Here is a 12,159-nt window from a genome sequence, read left to right as displayed (position 1 = left end):
AAGGCTGCAATCTCTTTGGGGGTGTGGGTTCAAATCCCACCACTACCATCCATTGGGCACCTGGGTGGCTCAGTCAGTTAAGCGTCTGCCTTTAGCTCAGGTCATGATCCCAGGGTGCTGGGATCCCTGCTCCACAGGGAGTCTGCTTCTCCCTCGACCCTCCCCCTTTCCTCTCTCTGTTTCTCATGAATAAATAAAATCTTAAAAAAAAAATCTATGTAGAAGGCAGTAAAAGCCCAAACTAGAGCACTAGAATGTAGGGAATGCTAAAGGCATATTGAAGAAACCTATACAAACTGTCTAGTGAAGGCTAAAATGACTACCCAGAGGGGAGGTAAGATACACGATCCTCTTGCTTCTGAAGCTATTAAATACATTCTGAGCAAAGTTAAACACTGGCAGTGAGAAATTAGTTATTGTTCAGATCTTTTTTTTTTCATTTACCTTCTCTTATTATTTTTATAATCATTGGTACAATACCTTGGAAAATAATAGGCTTAATAAATGCTTGTTCAATTGAATTCAGCTCTATTTAATTTACGGTATGACAGCTATTGAGCCAACAATTACTATACCTCATTTTGAATAATGATGCCAGTCTACAAACACAATTTAAGGAAAACTGAATACTTTTTTCCTAATGGACAATAGATGTACTGTCAGGGCCTCTGAGGATTGGCCTGATATCCTACTTGATTTTATGCCAAAAATATGTTGTAGACCTTTTCCTGAAGCTCTCTTCCATCATGCATCTTACCCGGGAAATTAAAGTGAAACTAAAGTATCATCTTTGTAAGCTATGATGCTTCTCTCCAAGGATCCTTAGCACAGAGAGCAGTCTTGGTGATAAAGGTATATAATGTAGGTGCAAAGGAGTGTTGACTTCAGAAGCATAAAATAATTTGGTGAGTTATTTGGATGTAGTTTCGATTCATATATTGAAAGATATATCTCATGGCTCATGAATGGAAATCAAATACAAAAATTGTGTTTTCTTAACATTTTCTTTCCCAACTCAGTTTTTGGTCAATGTGGCTAATCTCTTCAGTGTAATCACATCAAAATGCATTTCTTGACCCTGGCAAAGCATACCACTTAACTGAATTTCTCTTCCCTAAGAGCTTTTTAAACACTGTTTTGTCATGATCAAAAGCCTACATGAGGGCATAAAAATAAATTATTTATTTGAGAAAATCTTAACAACTAGACAATTTGCACATGGCTTTCTTGACCACAATCCTTGTTCCCAGGATTCTTGTGATATCTTTTAAATAAATTCCTCCAACTCAAATGAGCATCAATTTCCTGTTCTCCTTTTCTCTCATCTCTTTAAGTCATGCTCCACAGCCGTGGTTCTCAAACATCCTTGCTTTTCAAAATCACCCAAGGAGCAGGAGAAACTGGGGATCCCGTGACCAAACTCCAGAACTATGGAATCAGAGGCCACAGTTTGAGACCTGCTCATTGCTCCAAAGAGCACTTTTGATTCTCACCACTGGACTGGTTGGCTGTAGACCAGGATGGAATTAACTCACATGGTATTTTGAAAATGAAATTTAGTGTTAAACTTGATGGGAAGCAAATTCTCCATCTCTCTATTTGATTACTGAAAAATTAGAGAATTGTTAAATAATGGCCAATAAGGAAAGGTTACAAAGTTACAGACCCCACTTTCTGGTACACCCAGCAAGCAAATTCTGCTAGCCCCAACAAGTTAGTAGAAGATGTGGTTGCCCCTTCTTCATTCGCGGCTCTCTGCTATCAGTCACTAGGTCACCTTCTTCCTGGAGTATCCATCCCCACCCTCTTTATGTAGTGAGATCCTACTGTGATTCAGGAACCAGCTTGAGCCCTACCACCTCCTCCTTTGAACCTTTCCAAAGTTTCCAGCCTGCAATAGCATCCCTGTATTTTCAGCTCCAGTAGTTTTGGGTTTTTTGGTTTTTTGTTTTTTTTTTTTAAATCTGCCCAAAGGATATGGGCTTTTGATGACATAGTGTCTCATCTTGATCTTTAGCTAAGCCATCTGAACAGGTCTTTCCCCATGGGAATTACAGCCTCTTTCCTCGCCAGGTTCTCATCTTTGGTCTAGTGCCCTCTAACATGAAGCACCATATAGTGTAGAATCTTTAAAATTATTGGCTGGATTTCATTTCTTTTGAAAATATGCTTCCATTCCCAGTTCTGTACGTACACAGCAGTTTTATTCTGTAGGTTAATGCTTGTACATGCAATACGTGTAGGGTAAGTTAGTGACACGCTGAAATATTCTTTTCTTCTCATGAGCTGATGTTCTCTGAATTTTGAGATAAGTGTTTGATCTGAATGTGAGCTAAACTCATTGCTGTGATACAGTCTCGCTGGATTTAAAACGTCGTCACACCTGGTAAGAGGAAAACCAACCTGAAATTGTAGAAGAAAGCTTGTATGAAGGGACAGAAATCTTTATCACTGACAGAGTAGAACAAAAAATTGGGAGATTATAGTCTTATCTGAATATGACAGTAAATGTTAATGCCTGTTTTCTCTCAAAAATAAGAACAATGCCTAAAATGCATATGGCGCTTTAGAGTTTACTAAGTGTTCTCCATGTGATTTTTGTTGTTCCCCAGAACACCTGTAAGATAAGAAAGTTGGATATTATTATTCCTGTTGTACAAATGAAGAAACACCTGAATCCAAGTCTATGATTTCTGAGCCTGTTTTTCTCTGGAAGAGAAGCTAGACTTGTCGAGTACTCTACGCCTTTGTTCACTAGATCCCACAGTCCTCTTCCACCTGTGAGTCTGTGTCTTCAGGGACCTGTCTTGTTCACACTAATTCTAGAAGCCAGAAGAGGGCTGTGACATAATAAGAGCTGATAAGTACTTCTTCAGTGAATAAAATGAAGTTGTTAGCCTCTGGTATGGAAGGTTAAGAAAAGCGAGTTAGTGCGCTGGCAATGTAATGAGCTTAAAGAGGAACCTGGAGTTGTTCCATAAGGAGGTAGGTTCTTCTCCCCACCTCCTCACACCCTACGCACGTGGCAGTCTGACCCACACGGGAAGCTCCCTGAAAGCATTCTCACCTAAAGTCTACTTGATATTTAGAATAGTGAGTGAAACTTTGCATTTGAGAGCTGGCATAGGAAAAAGACAGTGCTGCTCTGTGTGCTCATCTTTTAGTGCTAAGGGCACCAGAACTTTATTGGAAAACTGAAAGAATGACTCTCCATTAATAACTTTCCTAGAAGCCTGCAAACAAAGTTTAATAATCCACTGTGTGAAGGAACACAATTTGGCGCATCAGACCTGCAGTATAAAGGAATCAGAAATACCGCCTGCACGTGGTTCTCATGCTCTACCGAGGGGTCACAATTGGCAATTCATGCTGGGAATTTTCCTGAAAGTCAGGGAGCTTGGCTCTAGGGAGGGAAGATCTGGACAAGTTTTTTGGAGAAATAACCTAGCTCCTTTGTAGTGGGATTGGATGAGTAAGTCAGCATCAGAATTCTCCCTACTTTTACCTGTGTGTATCAGAGACTGGAAAACTTGTCCTAAGCAAGCCGTGAACAACAGTCACCATCACTTTAAGCCTGGATGGCCAGCATAGATGGGGGTTGACAGGGTGTATGCATGAGTGTGCACACACATCCACGCCCCATCTGCACGCTAGAGGATATTCCCAGTGGCATACCAACAGTTTATGTTCAATTCCCAACCTAATGCAAATTACTTTTCTCCCAGTCTTGATCCCTAGGGAGTCTGCTTCTCCCTCTCCCTCCGTCCCTACTCACCCCAACCCTCATATGCTCTCTCTCACTCTCGCTTTTGCTCTCACTCTCGAGCGCGCATGTGTTCACACGCTCAAATAAATGAAATCTTTTTTTTTTTTAGGTTTTATTTATTTGTCAGAGAGAGAGAAAGAACCCACAAGCAGGGGGAGCAGCAGGCAGAGGGAGAAAAAGACTCCCCACTGAGCAAGGAGCCTCACACGGACTCAATCCCAAGACCCTGGGATGCTGACCGGAGCTGAAGGCAGATGCTTAACCAATTGAGCCACCCATGTGTCCCAAATAAATGAAATATTAATTAAAAAAAAGAAGAACATAGCAGCCTCTCTTGTTGCCAAGGACAGAGAACCACTGACTTCCAGCCTGTTTGTCATTCTTAAACTGCCTGGGAATGTTGTTAAAATGCAGATTCTGGGGGCGCCTGGGTGGCTCAGTGGGTTAAAGCCTTTACCTTTGGCTCAGGTCATGATCCCAGGGTCCTGAGATCGAGCCTTGCATCGGGCTCTCTGCTCGGCTGGGAGCCTGCTTCCCCCTCTCTCTCTGCCTGCTTGTGACCTCTCTCTCTCTTTCTCTCTCTCTGTCAAATAAATAAAAAATATCTTAAAAAAAATGCAGATTCTGATTCTCCAGATCAGGGTTGGGGGCCTATGCTTGTGCATTTCTAACAAGCCTAGTGCCTTGGGGCTCTGAGTGCAGTCCAAGAGCAGCAGCCCCAAGGAGCTGTTCTACAACCTGTAGGGCTTTCCAGCCTGCGGCCGCCGTGAAAAACCACCACTTCAAAATGACCAGAGTTAAAAAGTCACTATGATTGTTCACTGACCTTCCCCAGCTTCAAGCCCTCTGAAAGACTTCTAAAGTTTTATAAGATTGTCAGAATCACCTGGAGAGCTTTGTGGAAAGCCTTTCCCGCCTTCCTAAATTTTGGAATTGGTAAGTAGTAGAAAGTAGGCTTGGGAATTTTGAGATCCAAGTGCTTAAGCTTTTTTTTCCTTTTTTCCCTAAGTGCTTAAAAAAATTTTTTTTCCTTAGATTCACTGACCTTGACCCAATCTCTATGATGATGTGGTCCAAGGAAGCCTGGTCCTGGACTAAATAATGACAGACTAACTCCTGAGGTTGTCTTTTGATATTCCTGTCCTTGCTCTGCCCTCTCTTCCATATTTACCCTATTTATATACTTCTCCTATTTCCGATCAAGTTTATGACCTCAGTTCATTCCTTTCTAGGTATAAATGAGTTTGGTTTTTTTGCACTTTTTCCAGAGATATTTGAATTTAAGTCAGCGCTGTGACCTAAAGAGTTCATTTCCTATGAAAATAATATAACATCAGCAAACAGATAAGAAACATCACTTGAGAACAGCAAACTCTTCTCTACCCTCATGCAAATATACCACACCTCAGCCTCTGACTTAGCCCTTTCCTACCTGAGATTGCCTGGACTGAGGACAAACTATTAAAGTTGTGTCTATTTTCATTTATTCATGAATACAAGCTGTTAGGCATTACTGATGTCCAAAATTTACACTATTTTTAAGATTCTCTGAAGTACTAAATACTACTTTTAAGAATACATGTTTATATTTGATATAGATAATGTTAGCCAAATAATTTTATTATACAAACTGTTGCTTTATCTAGTATATTAGTATAAAATATATGCAGTAATATAGATGAGGAAACCCCACTTCCTAGGCCTGTGCCTAATAGGTGCTTCCGATGGACAGTAAAGCTTGATGGATATTTAGTAAAGTGTGCACAGTGCCATCTAGTGGTGCACAGTCATCACTGCACAACGTAAATGTCCATTTTCTAAAATGATTTGATGGCTCAAGAGTAAACAACATGTTTATATGACTGTCAAGACTTTTCAAACAGACTTCCTAATAGCTTCCTTATGACTCTCAACTTAGCACATTTCTTAGTGTTCCTATTTCATTAAGCAAAAAGCTTGTGATACCCTTTCAAAAATAATGAATGGATGTTAAGTAATTATTTAATAACTTATTCACAAAGCGCCATGTGAAATGCTTTATATGGATTATCTCATTTGATCCCCTCAATAACCCTGCAGTGGAGCAGCTGTTTTTTGTTGTTTTTCTGGAGCAACTCTTATTGTCCCCACTTTACAGATGTGGAAACTGAAGCTTAAGGATGTTAAAAGATTGCCCAAGGTCAGTAGAAGTTGGTCGAACATACTGTCCAGGAACTTGCACAGTTCTGCACTGTGATCTGCAGCTCCCATAGTGGTTACCAGTGAAAGTTTCCAAGAAGTCTCTGTGGAAGAGGGCCTTCCTCACCCCCCTCTACTGATCAACTGTGTCCAAATCAGTTCAAACTCCACCAACTCAGAATTCATGACAGACTGAATAGGATCCACTTTTATGGCTGGGATGTAGTTTAAGCTTCTTTTAGAGTGCCTATATAGTGTATGTGCAAAGTTGCATGTTAATTGGGTTATTAAATTTGGGGGGACTGTGCTGAAGCTTACGTTTGGAGTCACAGATCTTGTAAATTAGTAAGAAGAAAGTATGGCTATAAATCGAAGGTGTTTAATTATTTTAACACTAACAGCTATCATTCATTGAGCACCTATGTGCCAACTCTGTGGTTAGCACTTGTCTATACTTTTTCTTTCTCCTCACTACAACTCTCTGTGGTTGGGATTCCTCTCCTTATTTCTAAAAAGGAAATAATAACATGTATAGGGGAGAAATAACTTGCCCACAGTTATCAGGGGAGCCAGTAGTGAAACCTCAATCTTTGTGATTACAAAATCTGCCTTCTGCCACTCTTGGAAGATAAGTATGTGTAATGTGTGTGATTACGGCTTTTTTGTGCGCTGCCATGCCTCTGCAAAAATGCCAGCATCCCGGGGGGACCCCGGGTGGCTCAGTCGTTCATTCAACTCTTGGTCTTGGCTCGGGTCATGATTTCAGGGTCAGGGAATCCAGCTCTGGGTTGGGCTCCATGCTTAGTGGGGAGTCTGCTAGAGAGTCTCTCCATCCCTCTCCCTCCGCCTCTCCTCTTCCCTTCTAAAATAAATAAATGAATCTTTTAAGAAATAATACCACCATCTTTACAGGATGCCTGGGTGGCTCAGTCGGTTAAGTGGCTGCCTTCGGTTCGGGTCATGATCCCCGTGTCCTGGGATCGAGTCCCACATCGGGCTCCTTTCTCAGCAGGGAGCCTGCTTCACCCTCTGCCTCTACCTCTCTCTGCCTGTGCACTCTCTCTCTCTCTGACAAATAAATAAATAAAATATTTAAAAGAAAGAAAGGAAGAAAAAGAAATAATACCACCATCTTTCCTGGGACCACAGCAGCAGGCTCCAGCCACTTCTGCCCTGCACGCCTGTCCATGTCAATTACTCTCTTCCCTTACAGTCTGAAATGATGTCTTTAAGCTGCATTTCTGAGCATGTCACTCTATTTAAAACCCGTGTCTTCATACTGTCAGCATAAAGACTCAAATACCTGCCAGAGCTACAGGGCTCCTCCAGCCTTATCTTGTCCTCTGGCCTCTTCGCAAACCATCTCCTAATCCCATTTTCTACCTAGCACCCTGTCTGTCATGCTAGGCCATCATTTCTGATTATCTGTGTGATTGTGAATCATGTCTCTATCCCCACCTGACTGTTAGTTCTCTGAGGCAGGAACAACATCTTCGCATTCTGAACCCAGACAAATCCCCAAGGACTAGATCCAGAGAATCTCTAGATGAAGCATAAAGGGAATAAATATAGGAATTCCAGTTCCCACAGAAATTAATTTAATTCCTCAAGAAATTAAATAAATAAACAACTTATAGATGCCCTCTCCTTGGAAGTAGTTTGGTTGCCAAATTGAAAAACTGGATGAAAAGCATTAAGAAACAAATAATTTCTGGCACGCCTGGGTGGCTCAGTTGTTAAGTGTCTGCCTTTGGCTCAGGTCATGATCCTAGGGCCTCAGGATCGAACCCCACATCAGGCTCCCTGCTCAGTGGGAAGCCTGCTTCTCCCTCTCCCACTCCCCCTGCTTGTGTTCCCTCTCTTGCTGTGTCTCTCTGTCAAATAAATAAGTAAAATTTTTGGAAAAAAAAAAAGAAATAAATTTCCTTGTTGTGTGATATCCAGAAAAGATAACAAATTTGCCATCACATAAATCTGAATTGCTCCAAATCTAATAAACATTTAAGTATTTCAGTTAGAAAGTGATTTGCATTCTTCTATCCCAAATCAGAGATATGCTACAAAAGTTGTGTTTGTTTGGTTTTGGGGTTTGTTTTTTTTACATGATTTACATTGTTCATTTGTTCAAGTGTAATGTGCTGTCTCGGTGTATCAGGCACTCCCACAACTGACTTCATGATTTTTTTCCCATTTAAGGAATACCTTCCCTGCTTTGTAGATGAGGAAAATAAAGCTCCAAGTCTCTGAGGTTAAGAGGGCATGCACTTGTAGGAGGAGAGCCATGTTTGGACGTAGGTGTTCAGACTTCAAATCCAGTGTTTATTGGAAGATTCCCAAGCCCAGAATTCAATATATATGTTAGTGTTGTTTTTTAAATATAATGTTACACATGAGCAAAGAGGTAGGAAACTAAAACTTGGGTGTTGGTAGGAAAGCATATATAGAGTGCTCATTTCTCAGGAACTGAAACATAAGTACGTATTTCACTGAGAAAGACAACAGATTTGTTTTCAAATGCAAAGGTGTCATGAAAAGCGAACCTTAAATTTGGTGTCACTGTAGAGAAACTGGAATTCTCATACCTTGTTGTTGTGGGTGGAAAATAGTACAACTATGTTGGAAAACACTTGGGAAGTTTCTCAGAAATTAAATGTACACTGACCATACCACCTAGGCACTTCATTTCCAAGTATTTACCAACAGAAATGGAAGCATATGTCAATACAAACATTTGTGCAAGATTGTTCATAGCAACTTCATTCATGATCACCCAAAACTGAAACAACCCAAGTGTCCATCAGCAGGTGAGTTGATAACCAAATTGTGACCTATCCATACAAAAGAGTACTGCTCAACGGTGTAAAGGAAGAAACTATTGTTACATGCAACAGCACAGATGAGTTTCAAGATAATTATACCAAGTAAAAGAATCCAGACCCCCCCCCCCCCAAAAAAAAAGTACATACTGTATAATTCCAGCTATATAAAATTCTAGAAAAGCATCTTGGAAGGTCTATCTGTGGTTGCCTGGGATGGGAAGTGGGGTGAATTAAAAGGAACAGGAGGAAACTTTTAGGGCTGATAGAGATGTTCACTGTCTTGATTGTGGAGATGGTTTCTGGAATGTTATAACAAGACCTCAGCACAAACAGGGAAGAAAGAGAAATGAAATTCTTGATATCCTAGTGAAACTAACCATGACTTCAGCTTGGTGAGCTACTCAATAATATAAGCCAAAGAACTGTTTGTTCTTGACCAGGTTAGTCAAGGGATCTGTGATTAAGTTCTGCTGCTGCCTTCTAGAGATTACTTTTCCTTTTTCCCCTGCCTCTCTTCCTGCCTTCCTTAACTTTTCCCCCTTTATTTCAAACCTTATACTATGAAAAGTATATAAATAAATGAAAATATTTTAAATAAATGCAGGTTCGATATCTTTTCAAACACTAGAATTTGAGTGTGGTTTGCTCTTTCTTTTAAGGGGTCAGTGTGTGCCTTGGAAAAATGCTTTCAAGCCAGATAGACTTGTTAATTTTAATCACAAGTGCTGTATACTTCAAAGTTGCTAAGAAACTAGATCGTAAATGCTCTCACCACAGAAAAAGAAATGGTAATTATGGGACATGACATGTTCGCTAATGCTCCAGTGGCGATCACATTGCAATACAGAAATGTATCAAAATCAACATGTCGTACACCTTACACTTAAACTTACATGATGTTGTATGTCAGGTACATCTCAATATTTTTTTCAAATTTTTTAATTTAATTTTTAAAATTTTTAATAAACATATAATGTATTTTTATCCCCAGGGGTACAGGTCTGTGAATCGCCAGGTTTACACATTTCACAGCGCTCATCATAGCACACAGATCTCAATATTTTTAAAAAGTCAGAGAGAAATGGATTTGAATGCCAGTTTTGCCGTCCACTGGCCTTGGACCTTGGCATTTGTCAGTTAACTTCCCTCACTTTCTCTCACGTAACATAAAGATAGTAGTTGTATTTCAAGGGTCATTTTGAAGATTGGCAATAACCATCTACTGTGGTTTTCAGGAAATGATTTTCTTGCTATTATACATATCAAGTCTTTGAGCTCTTCTTTGTCTCTGTACATTTACTGTGTCGTAACAACTGTGTCAACCCCTACAGAAGTCGATCCCGTATTGAAGGCTGTGAGGGTCCTCGACAAAACCAGGCCGACAGTACGTGTAAAATAATGAACTTAACCTTTCCCCGCATTTTGGGCTGATGTGTTCCCTCTGCTTTAATTGTGTGTAGTGCACCTGGTGGACATTTGGAACGTCATAGAAGCATTGCGGGAAAATGCTCTGAACAACCTGGACCCGAACATAGAACTCAGTGTGGCCCGCTTGGAGGCCGTGCTGTCCACCATTTTCTACCAGCTCAACAAGCGGATGCCAACCACTCACCAAATCCAGGTGGAGCAGTCCATCAGCCTCCTGCTTAACTTCCTGCTGGCGGCCTTTGACCCGTAAGCTCTCTCTTCGGATATCTGTTCCTCTCCACATGTTTGGTCTCTCCTTCCTCTTGTCCTTCTTGGTCTTTCTTCCAAATAATTTTCTGCAGGTAACCAACCACCTCTTTTTTTCTTGACCAGACACTTACCTCAATAAAGTCGCTCTGTGTGTGACGTCCATTTCAAATGCTCTGGAGAAAAACTAGGGAGTAAAATAGAGCCATAGGAAGTTGAGGACAGTTGTATTTTCTAGGCTGACCTTTATTTAACTCATCCAATGCTTCCTAGAAGCTATGGTTGTCTGAAAGTGTGGCATGATGGCATGCCTATGGAGCAGTTCAATAAAGCATAAAGTGGGAGGATGTTTTTAACTCTCTTCTTTGCAGATTGTCTAAGACAGTGTTTCTGAGGTGTCATAACAAGACCCTAGAGCAAACAGACAGAAATTGACAAGGGTTTCCTGACCAGCCTGGTGAAAGTAACCATGACTTGCATTACGGGATCCGTCAATAATGTGCCATCTAAAACCATGTCATGCCGTCCACACAAGACAGTTGAAACTCAGCCTCATTATCTTATAATTTCTTCTCATAGAATCAGAGGATTTCAGAGCTGGCTGAAATATTAAAGATTGTTCTTCCAAATCTCTCATTTTACAGATGAAAGACCTGAAGCACAAAGAGACTGTGGCTTGTCCAGTGCCTCTCGACTGGTTAGGGGCAGAGTAGGGATTTAGGTATTCAGCTAAGATTTCTTTTCCAAGGCATATGTGGCAGCCTTGTGAATTGTAAAAACTCCCCTGAATTACTTTATCAGCCTAAGATTTCAAAAGGTCTTTTGCTGATAGCCTCTAGTCCAGATATAGTATCAACATCTCCACTTTCACTACTGGTTTTGAATATTAAAAAGGAAAATTGCTAACTTGACCTTTCAGCGATCACATTTTAAGACTCTCGAAAGATTTTGCTTAGTCTCATTGTCTGGCCAATGCCTGGGAATATTGAAGCCCGGCACTGGAGATGTTCCAGCCCAGCTAATGTTATTATGCCACTCATAAAAGTCACCAGCTGTCACTTTACAGCCTAGAGTGGTAAAAGAATTATTTGTGCTCAGTTTGACCAGTGTAGATTATTGTCTTGGGATGTTTATATTTTGAGTAATTCTCGAGTTGAAATAAACAGTTCTAAAATAAGCAGTCCAGCTTGATAGATCCCATGCTTAGCCTATGCAGACTTCAGAACTGATGTACTGCTTTGGCCTAATCACTATGGTAACCGAGTGGCAGTCAAGTAGGGGAGGCTATGGTTCCACATGACAGGTGACAGAATGGAACCAGGCTATGGAATGACTCTAAGGACATTTCCATCCTGCCCCCTTGACAAGAGCACAGAAGCTTCCAGACTCACCGCTAACATCTTCAGGGCACTTATTTGTTTTAAGTGGAACAATGGAAAATATAAAAAGAGAACTAAAATTTTTGCCAAATCTTAGAGTATTCCTGAAGGATTCGTAAGGGCTCAAAGGTAAAAAATAATTTGTATCCTCTCTGTAAGTACAGAAATGGGGCCAGATTAACAATAAGGAAGGGGGATTTTATGAAATACATGAGAGATGTGATATATACATATCTTATATTTTATATGATACAATATACTGTACCTCAGTACTTCTCATGTCTTGAGAAATATACAACAGACCATTCCTCAATACTTCTCATGTCTTGAGAAATATACAATA

At 40.5% G+C, this 12,159-nt stretch overlaps 1 protein-coding gene across 32 annotated transcripts in view; it reads left to right on the top strand.

Moving 5' to 3' along the window:
• Window positions 1-12,159, top strand: part of DTNA (dystrobrevin alpha) — a 369,466-nt gene that overhangs the window by 265,489 nt on the left and 91,818 nt on the right. For all 32 annotated transcript variants that reach the window (XM_047696397.1, XM_047696399.1, XM_047696400.1 and 29 more), the window contains one exon: window positions 10,224-10,437. In XM_047696397.1, coding sequence (XP_047552353.1) covers window positions 10,224-10,437 — 214 coding nt within the window. The remainder of the gene's footprint in view (window positions 1-10,223; window positions 10,438-12,159) is intronic.

This window comes from Lutra lutra, chromosome 12, assembly GCF_902655055.1.
Source record: "Lutra lutra chromosome 12, mLutLut1.2, whole genome shotgun sequence".
Lineage (NCBI taxonomy): Eukaryota > Metazoa > Chordata > Mammalia > Carnivora > Mustelidae > Lutra > Lutra lutra.
Note: the sequence above shows the minus strand (reverse complement) of the source record. Positions and strands in the feature narration are given on the sequence as shown.